This window comes from Botrytis sinoallii (genome assembly GCF_014898435.1).
Source record: "Botrytis sinoallii strain Bc 23 chromosome Unknown BSIN_001, whole genome shotgun sequence".
Classification (NCBI taxonomy): domain Eukaryota; kingdom Fungi; phylum Ascomycota; class Leotiomycetes; order Helotiales; family Sclerotiniaceae; genus Botrytis; species Botrytis sinoallii.
Genome location: NW_024066028.1, coordinates 5,710,868 through 5,730,487, shown reverse-complemented (window position 1 = coordinate 5,730,487; position 19,620 = coordinate 5,710,868). Strand labels below are relative to the sequence as shown.

Below are 19,620 nucleotides of genomic sequence, written 5' to 3'. Positions count from 1 at the left end.
TGTTTTTGAAAGCTAAAAAGCGTGCACGATACAGGGACGTGCACGATGTAGGGATATCGGTTACTTTACATCTGAAATTCACGATAATCATGAGCAAACCTTCCACTACCTCAACGATCCATCGCCTCAATCGCCTCCATCGCTAATCATCTCAATTCCGAAAACAGCTCTGCAAATAGTGGGGTACATATCACTTCCTCCACAACAGGTCCAAGATCTTGCAGTGTCTAACAAGTACAGCTAACTACCGTCCTACAAGCAAATACCGAGTAGGGATCACTCGCATATCTCACACACCCGAAAAAGGTAGTCCAGCAATTTACCCGAAGGGCAGGTGCCAAGACATTCATCGCTTGGCATTCGGGGACTAGAGTTTTATAGGAAGGTGACATGTACTGATAGCGGACTCTAGTATTTCTTCACAGATATACATAATCGAAAAATGATAGAATGCTGGATTTCGATTATTATTGCAGTTTTACGCTGCATCGCAAATTTGAGAGAGAAATCCAAACACTATGAAATAAGACAGACAAAAGACAAAAGAGGTCGAAAAAAATGTTGACACCCCGCTCCACCTCTACGAAACAATCTTCATCCCTCCTCATCTCCTTCCTCTTCCTAATAATCATCCTCACAACTCTTATATATTTTCTTCAAACATCCTCTGTGTCCTTTGTCTCCCCCCCTTCTTCATCTAATTCACATATCTCCCCTTCATCTTCATCCACACCCTCTATTCCCGAATCCCTCAACCCCTCATCACCTCTCTCTAAAATCGTTCTGTTCTCCGAACATTCGACATATGAGAATCTTTCTCATGAATACGATCATCTTTGGGATGAATTACTTCCACAAAATGGAGGATTTTTGAGGGTTTACGACGAAGATATAAAGTCAAATGGGAAAGAAAATACGGAAGGAAAGAAAGGTGAAGTGCAAAATAGGAAGAAACATAAATATGGAATAACTATGTTTCATTCTCTCCACTGCTTGGGAATCATGAGGGGAGGAGTACAGGAATTGTTCAGGGAGATGGAGGAGTTGAAGATGGAAGTTGCGGAGTTGAAGATGGGAAAGAGGGAAGATGATGAAGAGATGGAAGACGATGAAGAGAGGGAGAGCAAGATGAGGAGGGAACAGAAGAAAAGAGCAGGAGGGGGTCATGGGCATGGTCATGATTTTGGTCACATGGAACATGGGGATCCACTACATTGGTTGCATTGTTTTGATTATTTGAGACAGGTATGTACAGTTCTCATTCACATTCTTCTTGACTTCTTTGGGGACTTTGGAAACAAACCTGGAGGTCATATATTTTGATTGGCGGAGAAATTGCTCCGATGTTTGTATGAGAGTATAGCTGTTGCGTATGGAACAAATTAGGATATCATGGGATATAATGTCTTTCTATAAAAGACTGAAGAACCTAGCACTGACTTCACACCAAAATTCTAGACAGTACTATGCACGGCTGATGGAACACTTGAGCCACCAAAAGCTGATTCAAAAGGCAAGGAGAATGTCGACGGGATGATGGAGAGGCAATGCAAGGACCCTGAAGAGCTGTGGAAGTTGAGCGTTGAGTCATTTGAGGCAACTAGTTAGATGGTTGATATTCTAACTCTATCAATGTTCTCGTTATTTGCACTCACGATTTTTGAGTGCAAGATACTTTGATTACGGAATTTAATCGCAAATCTGCACACTTGAAGATGATTAACCATCCATCCTAATACCTCTTATAGCATCATTGAGGAATATCTTGACAATTTTTTAGCAACGCGTGAATAGTGGTTTAATAAGCGATTCTGATTTGTGAATCCAATGTCAAGCAAGTAAAAAAAACATTTTTTGCAATTACTCCCTTACCCCTTGAACATCGGGAAACTAAAAGGGATACGCGTACTCTCCACAAACGTTCAAAAGAGGTTGGAACGAGAAAGTCCTCCCCGAAAACGATCCGAAAGCTCTCTTAGAAACAAGTGATGCTGTAGAGCAGATCTAAAGTATCATGATCGCTTCTGTTGTGCAATACTTAGTTCAAAATCATGCGCATCTAACATGCATTTACATCACATCTCGCGCACCACAATATGTATGGCCGTTTTCTCACCGCTGCTAAAGTGGCTCCATACCTATGTTCCAGAGTCCACAATCATTTACTCGGCCAGACCATCGTGTGATTACCGGCTTGTTTAGACTCGGCGAATAAAGTGGTTGTAACCTTATTCCACCATTCATCTGGCCGATTCCCTCATAAATACAGGTGCCCAATTTGATGAATGGCTTTGAATACTGCTATGTCCGGAGGAACGGCAATGCAAGTCGACTTCTCTGTTAAAAAGAGAAAAGTGAAAGTGCGAACAACACGCTAGATCGCAATTCATTGGACGATGGAAGAATCATGTCTTGTGATATCCTTCATACCCCTTTGTATATTGTGCGAGGTGATAAGTGTACCCCTCACTCAAGCAGTCAAGCAACCCGATGAGACTCTTGACACCAGTTCCGACACCGTGAGGATAGAAAACAAGACCGGGAATGAACTACTACCGGACTAGATGGACTGTGGGAGGATCATATGTCAGAGAATTTGCTATAAAAAACCCCTCTCATCTGTCAGCCAGTAAAACTATCAAAAAGGTCAGCTAGGTCAAGAAAACCTCAGAATAAGCAGCCTTATCGAAGAACAACCGTCCACACAAAACGACCTCACGCCGCAAATTCGCCACCATCATGCATTTCCAATCCTTTTGTTTGCATCAGCCACGCTGGTCATCGCCATCATGGCAGCCCCAATCATTGAATCCAGCTCACTTGGTATGCCTATCGCCCATCCTATATTTCTATTCCACTAATATCGATGTGACAGCCGCACGTGAAGCTGGTGTTCCTCGGGGTTTCTTCAATAACAATGATGTAGAATCAGAGGTGAAGCGGGGATTTTTCAACAACAACGATGCAGGGTCAGATGTGAAACGAGGATTTTTCAACAATGCAGATGCATCAGATGCTTCAAAAAAGAAGCGGGGATTCTTCAACAACAACGACGTATCAGATTCCTCAAAGGCCAAGAGAGGATTCTTCAACAACGGGGTCTCAACGGCGGAAGTTTCAAAACGCGACGAGGAGGTGGATGATGATGGATATTATTACACATATACAGATAGTAGCAAGTAAAGGGACATAAATTCATTGACTGCTCAGTCGGAAGTGGACGAGATGAGGGAACAAGGGGTTTTATCGCCGTGGGAATCAGGGTGGTTTTGTTGGGCGGACTCAAGGACGCACGCGACCGTGTTAATACAGCATCTGATCTTGTCTATTTTCAACAAATGACAATTCTTATTTCTTTCTTCGTGTGGAAATGGATCATCCTCAATCGTGATAATGACACATGTATCTCGTTGATGATCAAATGTTCGCGAAATAAAAAGGGGGAAGTAGCGATTAATTTAGTGATGTTGAGCAACAAAGACTCATATTCATAGACGTAGGATGAATACTCATAATTCATCAAATTGATATACAGAGTTGAGAGGCTAATAGTCTAAACATGAGATGAGCTTAACTGTACGCCTTTCTCCTTTTTCCCAAACACCTTTACATCCATCCCTTTCAAATATACAGTTAAAAACTTCGGCATTAAGAAGTTTTTGCTGCAAGCGGTGACATCCGGCTTGCGAACTTCACCTTAGCAGCTTGTGGACTTTGTGATGCCAGCTTTCGTCTCAAAATAGCCATGGTTCTTTTGGGGATCCAGACTCGACTACCCAAAACGACGACCCCAGTCAATAATGCCAGACTTCCAGCTTGATGGGCAGAAGCAAGTGGAGTGGGTACCAAGTATATCAGAGTGCTAATACCCAAAGTAACTTGCATCATCAAAAGATGAACTACACCAAGCATTCCTTTTGCTCCACTTTTTGGGAGAGCAGCTTTAACTCTAGGGTTGAAGCGTGAATATGCCCAGAGGGCGAGAATAGCAGTAAACGAAGTGGATGCTAGTATACGGTGGTCCAACTGCACTGTTGATGGATTCTCGAGCATATTACGCCACCACAAATCACTACGATCCGGTTGTCTGGAATAGAATTCGGAGAATAGTTCGGACTTTGGTGGCGCGAAACCCTTGCCCATTCGAGGGAATTCGTTATATATAAGGCCAGCATCAAGACCCGCAACCAATCCACCGGACATAGCTGTTGTGAAGACGAGGAGAGCAAGACCAGCAACGGACTTACGGAATACTGATAGTGAGGACGAAGATAGACGAAGGAGATGAGCATGCGCCTGAGCGGGTGTAGAGTTGAATAAAAGTTTGCGATCGCGAAGAATTGAGAGACCGTTCCAAAGCATTGCAGTGTAACAGATGAAAGCAGTGCCGAGATGTGTGGTAAGCCTGTATTGAGAAACGCGGGGATGAGAGCCGGGGGCGAAAAGATCGTCCTTCAATCCTGACTTAACCATCCACCAACCAATAGCTCCCTGAAAGCCAATGAGTCCCGATATTCCCAATAAACGAAGAGCCATAGGCTTTGAGACTTTACGACGGGCGACGAAGTAGACCGCAGGGACAACAAAGGAGAGTCCAATAAATCGTCCCCATAATCGATGAAACCACTCCATAAAATATATCTTTTTGAATTCTGCCATAGTCATATGTGGGTTGAGAAGCTTGAATTCAGGTGAGGCTCGATACAAGTTAAATTCACTCTCCCAGTCTGCGGCAGAGAGAGGTGGAAGAGATCCAGTGACAGGTTTCCATTCTGTGATACTAAGACTTGAGGGGAATCAGCAAAACGCTCTAAATGATTGCATTGGCAGACCAGAAAAATCGACAAAACAGATAAAAGAATCTTCGCCATATCACACTTACCCAGACTCTGTCAACCGCGTGAGACCTCCGAATACAACGATTCCAAATACACTTGCAGCACTTCCTAATAGCCAATAACCCACTGATTTTGAACTTGTTTCCGGAAATCTGCTTCGCGATGATTCTTTGTTTATTGCTTGACTTGATTTGCTCAATGATTCAGCCAGCGAACTCAACGGAGAGGCTCCATTGGCAGATTCAGTAATTGTAGCTATATTACTATTGAACCGTATTGAGCGGGAAGATATGGATTTGGCGGGGAACTTTGTTTGTCGCAATGTAGGACGAGGTTGTTTCAAACATTGATGACATATAAAGAAGTCCCTAGATAACCTAGGAGTAACCTTTCGTAGTCCTGGTAATATTGAAGCCATTGATCAAAAATTGAGGCGAAGAACACAAAAAGAGAGAAAAGATAGTGGCATGTTTTTGGAAATATATTTACCTCATTATTAGTAACCTTGACTCAATCTCGCTCCAGATCTCGAATAATTGTGGATTACCTCAGCCATCGAGAGACAGTCATGGTCACGTGACTCGGCGAAAACGTTTTCTCCGTTCCAAAAGTTTGGCGGGTGAACCATTCGAGTAGTCATCAATACCAAGCACAATTGATCGACAGCAAGGGTTCAGATCAATTGAATCCGATTAATCCGAATTGATCATTTTAATTTGACACCAGATTCGCATATCCTGAGTACGACAACAACGACGACGACGACGTCTCCAATTTTAATGAAAGGGGAGGAATTTGTGTCGTGTCTATAAATGTAACATAGAATCCGAACAGTCTCAATGAAGTTTATTTGTATATTTCATTGACATTACACACATATATTTGACACTTCACTCTTTTACACAAGGCATGCAACAACTGTTCTCTCCTTTTATTTAATATTTAATTAATACCATGTTCTCAGCTCGCAACACCGATACCCCAAACCCATTTCGACCCGCGCTCCAATACCTTATCAATACTGCGAATTCAAATTTACCGCGAACTCGTTCGAATCATCGAAAAGGTTATTCAATCAGTAGTTTGGACTCGGATGGGGAGAGCGACGACAAGATGTCTTCTCGAAATGCAACGACTTCATCTGAACTTCATCCATCCATCCCGCTCATAAATATATCTAGAAGTCCTTCCCCTTATCGCCCAAGAGCTGCCTCGGGTCCTGACCCGACCTCAGAAAGCGACGAAGAATACGATAATTGGGGCACATCATCCAGGCGGCCTATTCTTTCCGGGGTAGAACCAAAATACACAGGTTGGCGATATGCGCTCTACAGTGGAGGACTGGGTCAATTTCTCTTCAACACAACACTAGGCTGGCGGTTTTATGTCGGAGTTCTGGTATTTTGGCTAGGGGGTTGTGGCATAGGTCTAACTGTCATGAACAGAATAGTTCTTTGGAGTGGGTACCTACAAGAAAATTATACTTCATATACTAAGCTTATGATCTTATTAGCCGGAGTTTATAAGTTTCCCTGGCCTTTAACGACTACATTCATCGAATTGTTGATTACCCACGGATTTTTATGGCTTTCGGCATTCCTTACAAGATTAGCAAGTCCAGTGTGTATCACTGCTGGCGTGTCGAGTGCGGTTGCGCCAAGTACACCTTTACATAATTCAAACTTACCAGGGTTTAGAGGAGAGAGAAAGAAACAAGGATTACTTTCGACCCTGGGAAGGTTGTCATCTGCAGGTTCCGGAGGTATTGCTGGTGGTGGGCTGTTCGAATTTGACTATGCTATCGCTCGGCAAGTCTTGCCCCTCGCCATTATTTTTGTGGTGAAACTTATATTGAGCAATATCTCTTTCGCTTACGCCGAACTTTCCATATATGTCATGGCTCGGATTGGAATTATTCCATTCTCTCTACTATTCACTGCGATCCTTGGACAACAACAGCATTCTGCATCCACTATTTCATCAGCTTTGATTGCTACTCTGTTTCTGCTACTAGGCACGATGAAGGCTGGTCTTCGTGCTCCATGGGAAAGTATAGTTGCTGGAGTCTTTTCGTCCATTTTTGTTGCGTTATATCCTGTTCAGATCCAACGTACATATAAAGCGCTTGTCGCTCAACTTGTTCCTCAAGGTGATCTCATAGGAGGTTTTGCTTCCACTAACGGCCCATCCGACTTCTCTGGTTCTCGCGAAGAAAATCGAGCATACTGGCGTCTGCTACACTATACATCCCTTCTCTCCATCCTCATTTTCATTCCTATTCTCCTCTTGTCTGGTGAACTGCCAGACGTCTATCGCAATTGCTATTTCCTGGATGTATTCTTTCATTGGTTGATGGTTCTTTGTGGCGGCACTGGATCATGGGCAGTATTTTGGTGCACAATCGCATTGACTAGAGCAACTGGTCCCCTTACGACAAGCTTTTTGTTTGTGCCAAGAGCTGCATTCTTACTGCCAATCATGGCTGGTTTCAAGCTGCCAGCTTCCAATTGGATTGGTTTTGGTATGTGTTGGGCTAGTTGTGCTTGGTTTCTAATCGGACGGGTGAGAGAAGGGAGACCCATTGAAAGATTGAGGTGACGACATTATTTCCAAGTAACCTCGCATGATTTATTGTATAAGTGCGGAACATGGGAGTTGGATAGATGTCAGTGTAAATTAACGAGAAGTTTCATAGAATTTATATTCAAGGCCTTGTGTCTGCAATGATTCAACTATTCGGAAAGCCCTCAACAAAGCAGTGTTGCGCCATTCAATCCTGAGCTGCAGCGTCCATGAGAGCTTTCATGGTGGCATTAGTAGCATTTTTAATTGCTCCCAGCAGGACATGCGAGGTAGAATCAACAAATGCAACAGCGGTGGCATTTGCGGTATTGTTCTCACCCCCCCCCCCCCCCCCCCCCCCCCCTAGTCCCTCTGCCGAGCATATTCCTTTCCCATGACAACTCGAAAATCGGGCCACAGGCGAACTCGCAAAGATCCAAAACCATATCCAAGCGATAAGTGGCGTTAAAATACTTCTTATACGATGAAACCTCAATTGATTTAACACCTCGGTCAACCGAACGTCTGGAATCTCTTCCACATCATGATATCTGATGTCACAAAACCCCATGTTACCTAGCAATATAAAATCAAATAGGACAAACATCTCCCAGGAAAGCAAGAGTATAACACTGTTTAGCAGCGCCATCGTCGAAGGGCGGCCACAGAAGTAGGCCTGGTCATCTTCAGGAAGAACAATCTCAAGGTATACGAATGTAAGGATGAGTATAAAAGCGAGAAACATGTGGAAGAGTGCTGTGACAGCGGGATTTTGAAGTTCTTTTATCGTGGCTCGTATGCTGGCATTGCGTCTTGTATCGTCTTGCTCGACGGATGGATTCATAGGATCCAATGAATCTAAATGCGCAGCTGCTTGAGATGCAGTCTCGGCTTTGTGGTTCGCATCTGCCCCCTCGCCAGATGCGAAATCATGATCAATTTCTGACTTGGCTGAAATCTGGTGTATCGATTGAGAATCAGATTCTGTAGCGAACTCGGCTGTAGATGTAGGTGTGAGCTGAAGAGAGGATGAATCTTCACTGTCTTGTTGATACGGATCTTCGATCTTATCAAAATCACCATTGCCTGTTACTGAACCCTGGTTCTCGATCTCTGTGCTAAAGTTGATAGAACTAGATTGAGGTCGAGATTTGAACCCAAACCCAGACTCAAATCCCTCTTCTCCATCGGATTCAGGTGCAATGATGGATCTACGTTCCTTCAATGATTTCTGAAATTTGCTCTTTTGTTCGCCTTTGTCCCCTACTGGCATCATGGAATCTGTTTCAGATTCGGGTTCGACATCGACGTCAGAATCCCCATCAAAAATAACATCGGTATCGCTTGGTGGTGGGCGGCGAATTCCCTCATATTTACCATTTCCAATTTCCCTCATCTTTGTTCTCAACTTTGGTCTTCTCTGCATCGGCAATCGAAGATGAAGGGTCAAGATTTGATGTTTGAGTATCCTTCGCAAGTGCTGCAAGATTCAACGGGCTGGCCTCGATTGAAACATCAGGTGCAGTGGTTATGGCTTTTCTGGGTTTTAGTCATTTTTTCTTTATATTGCGAGGGAAGATTTGTTCTAGGGAATGAATGTGAAAGGGAATTACTTACGAGTATATTGAGAATGACTGCTGTTATGGTCCGCCATGACTACTACGTATTCTTCGAACTGATGATTTCTTTGAAGCAACAATTATTCCCTCTATCTTTTCTTATGGAAGAAACATGAAACGTAGTTTCTAGGAATAGGATTGAACCTACTGAGAACTTATAAAAGTTCTTATCTTCGCTCGAGAGCCGGAAACGTCATACTATAAGACTAAAATCACACTAACATTCACCAAGTACTTGACAAGTTGGAAATGGTGATTATGAAATCAGAGTAGTCTGTTTCTAGTGTAGCCACCGAACTAAATTGTGCTGATAGTTCTTGGAAATTGACTAACACAAGTTAGAGTTGGTGATTTGCAAAATCGAGGTTTGTTCTGAGGCGGGGTGCTCTTTGAAGCTCATGTAAGTGGAATTACTTCTCTATAAGATGCAATGGCACAGTGCATCGGGAAGCTTCTCTGATTCCTAGGCTTCTCAAGCAGCCAATTTGGCACTTTATTTCACATTCCACCTTCTTCATGTCTTCAATCTCAGCCCCGCTATTTGTCCGATGCCAAGCTTCGCGCCAATACTACCGGCCTCGGGCTGAACTTCTGGCTTAATGGTTGCTAGGTGAGTTCATCCAGACTACTGACCCTACCGGCATTTCTAGTAAGGTCACGAGGTTTTGGTATTCGTCCCCGCTTACTCATTCGAGGCTAAAATTGTATCAATAGAATATTTGGTTTTATCAAGAAGTCTTCTTTAGCGGGCTCAGTGAATTTTGATCCGAAATTGGAAACAACGATAGAGAGCCAAATATCACCGAAGAGAAAAGATACCAAGGCCTCATGGGAGACACAAGATCCAAGAAAACTATTGTATATGCTCACCGATGACCTGATTAGTAAGTTCAGTCGAAGGTGGAGAAAATGCATGAATCCTAATTTTCGATCATGAGGAAAGGCTTCTACGCGTGCGCCTACATCCACACTAGCAAATCTCACCGGAAGCCGCTGTCTTGTTCTCGAACAACACTTTGCGACTCGATACGTCTTAGCTGGTGTAGAGAGGCTAGAATAAATCAGTTACATCACTTCTATTGCACTTCTGACAAGGATATGAGATTCTCGCAAATAGATTGGATATGGGAGTTGAAACAAGAAGAGGTAAATTGAGAAGTGTTCGGCCGACATGAAGTTCTATGGTTGGTAGAACATGAGAAAACTTACAGGCATACAAAAATCTTCTGAGATCGAGATGTATCATCCCTGTTGCTTGACTGAAGAATCGGAAACCAGAATCTATGCTGCAAAACAATGCAAAGTTCAGCATTTAGTTGCTTTTTTCTCCTTTAGCCACATCGCTTTCCCAGCGGAAGGCTCTTGTACCCCCCGGTGTAAACTTTCGGTTGAATGATTCGCTATTCGGAATTACTCCACGCGTTCCGGGACACGAGAATCCGATCAGCCTTTAAGTGACTCGTTACCCGACATTTCAATTTCATGATTGCTTTTTTTCAAACCGTTCACAGATTCATCAGTGACCTATCAAATTAGATCCTCAATATAGAGAGACATTGAAATCAACAATTCATCTTACATTGTTTAGATCCTTCATTGTACGATTCTTTCATCGCACAGACACCGCGCTACCTCTGGCACATGATTTGGCATCGTAACACCCGAGAAATCCTTTTCACGGTAACCTATAAAGCTCTATTATTTCTCGAGTTATCTTGACCACATACAGATATTCACACCGAGTCATGACATTTATTCTCATAAAGTCACATTTCACACATAATCACCATGCCATTATGCGCAAAGTGTATAAGATTTCGCACTTGGATCACTTCCAAGACGATAATCTAAGCTTCAAAGCCTCAGAATCAGTCAAGCTGGCCCATCTCATGGAATGGATGGGAACCCCATTTGCGTCACCATAAAAATTTGGCCAGCCTCCGGCTTTCTGCTGATAAGAGCTGCCGGTTATGCCTGATGTTATTAAAATTCCTGAATGGCGACCACTACCTAAATCTGGAGTCCTGGCGCAAGTTCTCACTAAAGAATTCCCATGACTTGTATTTTAGCTTCAAGCTTCTTCGTGGGCGAAATGGAATGGTGATGTATGGAGGGCTCTGTTTGCAACTCTACGTGCAGGGAGATAAGCACTAGATCTGGCCTTTGAAACATCACCAAGCACCAGATCCATTGGCATCAAACACAGTTGAAATGGCAAGAGAATGGCTCAGAGAATGTTCGGAAAATCATGATGGATGTCGCGTACGATTCAATTCGAAGAGCCTCCCATCGAGGCTAATCGACGTTGGGTATTCCGATAAAAGCGGTGATTTCAGTGTGCCACATCTTATAGACACCCATGGATCTTTGCCTTCAGAGATGAAAACTGGGAAGGATTGGCAGTACGTCACTTTGAGCCACTGCTGGGGAAAATCGACGCACTTGTCAACTAAGAAAGACACCTTGAATGAAAGGAAATACGCAATTCCGGTGAATAGTTTGAACAAGACATATGCAGACGCTGTACGCGCAACTAGAGAACTGCAAATGCGATATTTGTGGATCGATTCGCTTTGCATTATCCAGGACTCCGATGAAGAATGGATTGAGGAATCGTCCAAAATGTGCTTCGTCTACAACAACGCTAAATTCAACATTGCCGCTGCAGCAGCGCTTGACGGAGATAGCGGGTTCTTACCCAAGAGATTGAGTGTTAAAATTGGCCATATTCTTCGCTCTGACAGAAAGACTGTATCGAGATCTTTGTGGATTCGACCGTGTATTCAAACCGGACACGCAACTGGAGAAGTGGGTATTTCTCTACCATGTCCACTTTTTGGCAGGGCCTGAGTACTTCAAGAAAGTATTTTGGCGGCTCGGACGATGATATACTCACCTGTTGGCATGCACTTCCGGTGTCGCATGAGCAAAAGATCCGATGAAGACCCAGCGAAAGATGCAGGAGATCTTAATATCTTTGTTGGTAGTAAGCTTGCTACCTTTCCTTTCCTAGCTCTGAACAAAGGACAAAAGCAATTCTGTTCTCCCCGAGAAATAGACGCATGGTACCAACTGCTAGAAGTATATTCAGGAAAGCAAATATTGCATAGAAAGGACAAGCTCCCGGCAGTGGCTGGTTTGGCGTATCAGCTCGGATCAATAATAGGAGATACGTACCTTGCAGGCCTTTGGGCGCGCGATTTTCCGCAAGCCTTGTGCTGGCTGCCTCATCGACCTAGTTCTGGATGTGTTCGTCGCTCCACACTGCCGGCTGATATTGAATATAGCGCCCCTTCATGGTCATGGGCATCGTGTCATACCCTATTCAGCTATGCTCCCGTGGCTTTCAAGGGCGCCAAACTGCTAACAGAAGATACACCACTCAGTTATTACTCTTGTCCAGATTACGAGAACACAGATATTTTGTGGGATGCAATGTTGGTAGGTGCCCACATAGACTTCGTTTCCAATCGCTATGGGCCAGTGAAAAGTGGATCAATCATTGTCAAAGGTCATCTTCTCAAAATTGATATTTCTTGCTTCGTAAGTCCATTTCGAGAAAACGTCGCGGTGTACAACCGGTTGGTATTGGAGACGTTTTACGCTGATGTAAAACTGGATTTAAGCAAAAAATACTGGGCCCTACTGTTAGGATATGAGCGTCGCAAGACCATCATCAAATCTTGTAGTTCGACAAAAGAACGCACTTTGGTGCTCTTGAAGCCGATGAGAGACGGAATGGATCGAAGAATCTGCCTGGGATTGATTTTGATGAATTTCGGATGTGGCTCATTCAAACATGTTGCATACTTCCAGAAGTTCGATGCAGTATGGCCACCTGAGACCAGAGACGTCGTAATCTGGTAATCTGCAGAGGGTTTTATAAGAATTTTCATCATCGTTTTAAAGATAAGAATTTCTGTTCGCTGAGAGAGGTGAATGTGATGAGCGGGTTAAGTTGTAAGATTTTAGCTATGAGCTCAGTCGCTGAAATAATGAGCTCTTGTCTGTAATACTAAGCATTTCTAATTAACCTTATACCGTCGTACAATGGTATCAAGATAGTAAAGGTAGAACAAAGACTCTATTGCCCAACGTTTGTAAACCTCAAATAAGGCTTTACCTCTCTAACCTCTCCAAATTTCTTCCGCGCATCTTCCGTCTTGACTGTTGGTGGCACAATAACATCATCTCCTACCTGCCAATCAATGGGTGTAGTGACACCTTTCTTATCTGCCGTCTGCAAGCTATCAATGACTCTCAGCACTTCCTTGGTATTTCGCCCACAGCTAGCTGGGTACATCATCGTAAGTCTGATCTTTTTGGCAGGATCGATAATAAAAACGGAACGAATGGTGAATGCAATGCCTTTTTGATCAATGTTGGTCGTGTCTTGAGCGTCAAGCATATCGTAGAGATAAGCTACTTTGCGGTCCGCGTCCGCGATGATGGGAAATTGCAGTGTGGTACCAGAAACTTCGTTGATGTCTTTGATCCATTCTTTGTGGGAAGGGAGAGGATCTGCGGACTATTTCAAATCAACCCAGAGATTAGCACGCAATATGCTGAATGGATATCCTATGAATGCCATGAAATGATAGCATACCAACCCAATCATGTTCACATCTCGCTTCTCAAATTCATCCTTTAGTTTCGCAAAAGCACCAAGTTCGGTCGTGCAAACTGGAGTGAAGTCTGCAGGGTGGGAGAACAAGATTGTCCATTTGTTGCCGATAAACTTATGGAAATCAATAGGACCTTGGGTTGTTTCGGCTTGGAAGTTGGGTGCTGTGTGTGGGATAGTTGTTAACATATAATTGAACCAAAGATAAAGTCCAGCTTTCTGGAAAGTATTGAGCAATCAACAAGACCATACCTTCGGAACCCAATCTCAATCGTGGTTGCTCAGGTAAAGTGTTTGTGGCCAGGAATCGTCGCGAAAGAGGGGCAACTACTTGAGCTCTGAAGGAGTTCTGAATAGGAGAAGCGCGGGGTAATGCACGAATTGTTCTTGGAACTACACGAGCAAACATGGTGGTCATTGTGATCCGGTTGAATAAAAAGGCAGCAGGTTTAACTTTCAAGGGAGTGAAGCTGTTGATGTGTGTTTGGACTCGATTCAATAAGATGGCAACGGCGAACAGTTTGAATGATGTGTGACGTGATTACTTCAAGGGTAGGAAGGCTAAAATGCAAGGCTAAGATACAGGATGTGGGGTAAGATTACTTTCTCTTCAACTCACGATCAAGGGGACATCACCAACTACAAACTTCATTCTATTTCAAAAATCTTTCAATGATAAAATGATGTTCTCTTGACTTTAAACACCAGTAACACGCTCGAAATGGGTATCTATATTCAATCTACGTCCAATGGGTTAAGTTATCGTATGTACTTGGATGCATATTGAGGTTTTCAGTGATTATTTTCACAACATTATGTGTATAACGTGTTATATATATATAAGCTTGTGTATGTATCTGAGTATTTCATCCCTTGTCACGTAGGTATGAAGACTTTCTTCTACATGGGCTCCGAAGAAGAAACTCTTAATAAGTTTTCAGAAATGTGATGCTAGTGGCAACATAATTTTTGGACAGAGCGTTCGTGAGTTCCAACTGGCGAGGAGCTGTTGTCACCCTTAAATTTTTGGTCCTATGATGCCAATTCTACGTTCAAGAGAGAAGCTGATTTTTTTTGTGCTAATTTGCTATCGTTGGAATCATTCCCCTTGTTGCATCAGATGTAGATTGCAGTGCAAGCTACCGGAGGTCATTTTCTTGTTCTATTGAAGATTAAACAGATGCGGGATTAGTAACAGCATCACTCACCAAAATTGGTTTATTCTCCCGAGCTCTAGCAGAGATTATAGCATCGAAAGTGGCACTGTTCGTACATGTTGCGTGATATGCATGCTTTGCGCTCAATTGAAGGATACTGGCTGCATTGAAGCTTGCGCAAACTGATTACAACGACAGCTGTCACATATCACGAGTTTTCCTTTGGCGAAATGAATTTGAAGGTAAATCTTTGATCTCTACATCCATTTGTGGATATGCCTAGTTGCGCATCCGCATGAATTCTACCGTCACGGAAAGACTGGTGGTCAATGTGCTGTGTGTTGAAAGAGGATACATTAGCGAATCAAACTCTTTATTTCAAGCAGTATAAGACCGGCTCCTACATAGTTGTCCTACTCTATTTGATGTTGATCGTCATATCCCCACACACTAGAGTTCATCTATAGATTTGGAACAAGGGAGGATTTAGCCCTCTCATAATGATTGCGCCATTTACTACGCAACTGCCTTTTGGAGACTTATATATGCCGAAAATATCCATAGCCAATCAGGTATATCAGCAATCTTACTGTTTTTAATCATCAGGGAGATTCTGATCTGATTAATGGTGCCAAAATTTAAACAATCAGGGTCGGTGTTGTTAGTTTTCCTTCCCCCCAGTTCTTGGCGTATAGTAACTCCGGCTTGGCGGAAGTTCAAAAATTTCAGCGACTTGCGACAAATTCCTAACTAGTTTACTGCACCATGAAATTCTTCATATAAGGACTTCATCATGCATGTTGGGGGTGTGTAGAGATGTGGAGATGCGTAGGTCGGAGTGGGGATTCCTCTGCAGCGTTGGAGACGTAGTCGTGGAGTTGTGATATCTTTTTACTTACATATGACTGTTGTTTGCATTTATGATGATTGTAACCCTAATTCCCATTGCTATCCTCTCACGTTGCTAACAATTTTATATCCACATTGAGAGAGCTCGAATGTCTCTTCGTTTCTATTCAAATCTCCAACATTCATCCTCGCTCACGTGTACTCATGTAATCCACTGCTTTGATTTCAAATTCAACAAAATCATTCAATCTCCACAGTTCGTCTCTCAATATTGTGAGATTACGACTCATCGATTTCAAATGATCCAAACACCAGTCCGCGCGTGACGACTTGCAACTATCAAGCTTGGAAGCATAGATATACCAGCCAAAGTCTCCTCGGGTACCATTTTCTAGGAATTTCGGACAGCATTTGAGGGGATTTGGGTTCTCTCGATGGCATAGATCATATCTGATTTAATCGCGATTTGGTTTTTGCTTGAGGTCTACCCGGTGACGTTTCTTTCCAATGTACCATTCGAAGTCGTGGAGTCTGAATGGATGTTGGTTCCGATGGGTAAATTGGTTGCTTCGTTTGCGGGCCCCTCGCATGAGACCGTAGCTCCACCAGCAACTGTGTTAAACCCATCAATCCCCTCTTCCCCCACCTTATTGGCTTCCTTATTCTCAACTTTCGTCTCTTTGACTTCCGCGTTCTTGAATTCCTTGTCTACTGCCCCTCTCATTTGAAGTCTTGTCCAACAGTCCTGACAGATGCATTCAACCCCAAGCTCGTGCTCGAGATCATCCTTCGACTTCTGGCAGATTGCCTTCATTTCCTCATTTTCTAAAGGCGCGCCTTTCTTCTCTTTCGCAAGCTCACTTTCATAAAGAAATCTTTGGAATCGAATGTCGTCTTTGAGTGACGCAGACATGGCGAGAATCATGGCTTCGATGACAGCAGTCCAGTCGTAATCCCATGGCTCGCTTGCATCGTTGGCGTGGTTGGGCATTGCAGATGGATTAGTCTTGTGTGTCGGGTAAGGGGGCCAAGCATTTGAATATCGGGAGAATCAATAGGGATACAACCTGGGTATGAAGTTGTTACTTATACCATATACATTAGCTATGCTCGAAAGTTCGAGATTTCTCTCCAAATAGCTCATTCTATCTACTAATTTATGCCTAGCCCATCGCTGCTCTTTTCTTTGTTTTCTTGCACCAAATGAGACTTTATTCTTGTCAGGTGAAGCCTTGAATCAACATATGCGAAAGAAAACGTGTCAAATAGTCTCATTGATCAGTTTCCTGTGTGTTGCAGGTTCCGGAGTACCATGTTTCAGTGGCCAGACAAAATATGCGAAAACTATTCATAGAAGTGAATAAATTCACTTTTTCCAGTGGAATGATAAGGGGAATTCGCTAGGTAGAAGCACCCACAGATATTTGAAGAGAAGATATAGCGTTGGTACTCTAGAGAATCAAATAGTCTCAATCCTCCTGGTGAAGGGTAGTTTTGTTTGTTGTTGACATGTCAATATAATAATCGAATGTGTTACTAGTGTTATCTGAGCAAGAAAGTGAATATTATTGGCAAGATCTCAACAGCTCACGAATTTGTCTTCGTTATTTTGGAATAGAATCATCAAACTCAAGATGGACTGCAACAAAATTAAGGAAAACATAAAAGTCGTAAAAGAATGACTAGCCATCTAGACGTAAATGGTTTAATACCTTTTCTGTAACATATTTAAATAACCCTTTATGCCCTATCATTCATTTAAACAATAGTCTTGCCTTTCATTTAGAAGATCAAACTAAATTTCCGTCATCTTCGACCGAAAGGATTCTTCAGCTCCTTTCTCGGCGCTCCTTGGCATTCTTTTCTAGACGACTATCTCTATTATGTCGTTTGTCTGGACTATTGGATCTTCCAGTGTCAGTACGTTTAATCTCAACAATCTCGCCTTCCTCAAGTTCCTTAATTGCGGGAGCTTTGCGCTCTCTGTACTTATTACTTGGATTATCACGTTTGACGCTAGCTTTTTGAGGCATTCGGTTCTCTTGACTGTGTCTTTGGCTTCCTTCTCGCGTAGATTTTGCTCCAGTTTTGGCTGCAGGCTTTTCTTGATCGTTGCCTGAACCACTAGCAGGAGCCAGTGGCTGATTCGTTTTACGATCTTGAAGTTCAGTTGCGCGTACTGGTCTTTTTTCTTCTTGTCTGCTACCTGAAGAAGATCTCGCAGATGATCTTGGCACTGGAAGGGATTGTCCGTTACTCGAAGACTCCCCTTCTTTCCTATTATCTCGCTCATCTGTTCGTATAGACCTACTAGTGTCGCTACCTCGAGTTTCAGTTGTGCGTAGTGCCCTTCCTACTTCCTGCTTGGTAGAAGAAGATCCCCCATCAGATGGTTGTGATGGTAGGCAGTCTGACGCATTTTGTCGCTTTGCGACCTTCTCTGCTCGATTTTGTAGCACTTCAAGACTTACATCCTTCAAAAACTTGGTATGACGATTCCGGACGGACCATGTGTGTATTCATTGCCCTCTCCCCCAAGCTCCTTACACTTTTTCAAGATAGCCTTCCAATCTGGGTTGTCATCAATCATTTTTTTTAGTTGAAAATCAAGTTCTGGTGGGTATTTCGACAATTCAGTATCTTTGGTATACCTAGAGACCGCTTTGACCAAATTCTTGGTCTCGCCGCCGGCCCTTCTTCGGGATAGAGTTCTGAGAAGCCACCAGTTGTGTAATAACCTTGAATCGCAACTAAGGTTCGTGTCCAAGGTTCTCGAGGTTTTGAATCTTTTGGCTTTCCAGGAATAGTTACTAGATATGGATTCTTTCTGCACCACTCTTTGATTCTATCATTTAGATCATCAGTTAGTTTGACCCAGATTTCCGGCGCTACATTATCGCCTGATTTTGGGGCCGTGACGACGGAGGTAATCTTTCTCTAAATCCGTCCATCTGCGATAATTTCCCGACATACCTACAGAGTTTGAAATTGAAGGCTCGGGATTCGATGTATCTCGACTTTTGGTCTTTCAAATGTGTCTTTAGTTGCGGGATCGAGGCTTATCTATAAAACTATGAACTTTAACAAACTAGGCAGCAGCGTTGTCGGCCATCAGAGGTCGCCACAAAATCAATATCGTACCACATATGAACTGGTTTTAGAAAGAAAAGCATCTGGAGTCGTCAGAATTCAATAATTTCAGTTGGCGGCCAGTGGTCGACTCGAAGGCAGACAATATGTGTAATAATTCGGGAGTGTTCTTTGAAGTAGGAACTGGAACTGGATATTGAAGATCTTGAATTTCATTGATTAGTAAGATAGGTGCATAGTAGATTAGGCGATCGGATATGGAAGCGCCTTTTTATCAAACCTTGCGATGTTTTATTAATACATTCATATCAGAAATGAATATCGCAATTAGGACGCATTTGTTTGAAGAATATCGAGATCAATTGATGATTCAAAGGATCTCACTATCGAATTTTGTTCTGGACTGTCAAGGCCCCCTTGAGTAGTCAGTCTGCTGTGACCGCTGAAGAAACATCATTTAGGCATCAGACCACTTGGAAAGCGACCGCACTGCTTTTCCGGGGGGTTATGTGGAAGAAACTGGTCAGTTGTTGCACATTGTTATTGAACGTATCTGTGCCGAATTTTAAGAAGCAAAGACAAAAAAAGTCCTCATTATCTAACAATACTACAAAGTCTTTATCGACAGCAACTAGCCTAAGCAGACAATAATCCCGAACATCTCGAATTCATGTTGCAAGTAAAAATCAACTCCGATTCAGAATTTCTCAACCTGTTATCCCTCGCTGGGACGGAACATCGAGTCAAGTGATGTGAAAGAACGACAAACCTGGTTTGCGAGGCTATGAATGAAGAGAAAGCTATGTCTTCCTAATTTCAAAGCTCGAGTCTTCCTGACTTGTTTCCAAAAATTCCTCAACATCTAGGTCGTCCCACCGACT

At 43.0% G+C, this 19,620-nt stretch overlaps 9 protein-coding genes across 9 annotated transcripts; 4 read left to right on the top strand and 5 right to left on the bottom strand.

Annotated features, from left to right (window-relative positions):
- The first annotated feature begins 322 nt into the window (after positions 1-322).
- EAF02_001158 (uncharacterized protein) lies at positions 323-1,797 on the top strand. Its single transcript, XM_038897206.1, has 2 exons — positions 323-1,245; positions 1,459-1,797. Exons 1-2 carry the CDS (start codon positions 559-561, stop codon positions 1,606-1,608), a joined length of 837 nt encoding a protein of 278 aa, XP_038764065.1. The 5' UTR covers positions 323-558; the 3' UTR covers positions 1,609-1,797.
- Positions 1,798-2,789: 992 nt separating this feature from the next.
- Positions 2,790-3,183, top strand: EAF02_001157 (uncharacterized protein; the record flags this gene model as incomplete). The annotated part of the gene is made up of 2 exons (XM_038897205.1): positions 2,790-2,823; positions 2,876-3,183. The coding sequence occupies 2 exons, from the start codon at positions 2,790-2,792 to the stop codon at positions 3,181-3,183; spliced, it is 342 nt and encodes a 113-aa protein (XP_038764064.1).
- Positions 3,184-3,648: 465 nt separating this feature from the next.
- On the bottom strand, positions 3,649-5,256 carry EAF02_001156 (uncharacterized protein; the record flags this gene model as incomplete). Its single annotated transcript, XM_038897204.1, has 2 exons — positions 3,649-4,786; positions 4,883-5,256. 2 exons carry the CDS (start codon positions 5,254-5,256, stop codon positions 3,649-3,651), a joined length of 1,512 nt encoding a protein of 503 aa, XP_038764063.1.
- Positions 5,257-5,792: 536 nt separating this feature from the next.
- On the top strand, positions 5,793-7,436 carry EAF02_001155 (uncharacterized protein; the record flags this gene model as incomplete). Its single annotated transcript, XM_038897203.1, has 1 exon — positions 5,793-7,436. One exon carries the CDS (start codon positions 5,793-5,795, stop codon positions 7,434-7,436), a length of 1,644 nt encoding a protein of 547 aa, XP_038764062.1.
- A 172-nt stretch (positions 7,437-7,608) lies between these two features.
- Positions 7,609-8,826, bottom strand: EAF02_001154 (uncharacterized protein; the record flags this gene model as incomplete). Its single annotated transcript, XM_038897202.1, has 1 exon — positions 7,609-8,826. One exon carries the CDS (start codon positions 8,824-8,826, stop codon positions 7,609-7,611), a length of 1,218 nt encoding a protein of 405 aa, XP_038764061.1.
- A 2,404-nt stretch (positions 8,827-11,230) lies between these two features.
- Positions 11,231-12,886, top strand: EAF02_001153 (uncharacterized protein; the record flags this gene model as incomplete). Its single annotated transcript, XM_038897201.1, has 2 exons — positions 11,231-11,831; positions 11,880-12,886. The coding sequence occupies 2 exons, from the start codon at positions 11,231-11,233 to the stop codon at positions 12,884-12,886; spliced, it is 1,608 nt and encodes a 535-aa protein (XP_038764060.1).
- Positions 12,887-12,958: 72 nt separating this feature from the next.
- On the bottom strand, positions 12,959-14,061 carry EAF02_001152 (uncharacterized protein; the record flags this gene model as incomplete). Its single annotated transcript, XM_038897200.1, has 3 exons — positions 12,959-13,547; positions 13,626-13,807; positions 13,896-14,061. The coding sequence occupies 3 exons, from the start codon at positions 14,059-14,061 to the stop codon at positions 13,104-13,106; spliced, it is 792 nt and encodes a 263-aa protein (XP_038764059.1). The 3' UTR covers positions 12,959-13,103.
- A 2,072-nt stretch (positions 14,062-16,133) lies between these two features.
- EAF02_001151 (uncharacterized protein) lies at positions 16,134-16,640 on the bottom strand (the record flags this gene model as incomplete). Its single annotated transcript, XM_038897199.1, has 1 exon — positions 16,134-16,640. One exon carries the CDS (start codon positions 16,638-16,640, stop codon positions 16,134-16,136), a length of 507 nt encoding a protein of 168 aa, XP_038764058.1.
- An 838-nt stretch (positions 16,641-17,478) lies between these two features.
- EAF02_001150 (uncharacterized protein) lies at positions 17,479-18,239 on the bottom strand (the record flags this gene model as incomplete). The annotated part of the gene is made up of 2 exons (XM_038897198.1): positions 17,479-18,107; positions 18,134-18,239. 2 exons carry the CDS (start codon positions 18,237-18,239, stop codon positions 17,479-17,481), a joined length of 735 nt encoding a protein of 244 aa, XP_038764057.1.
- Positions 18,240-19,620: the final 1,381 nt, after the last annotated feature.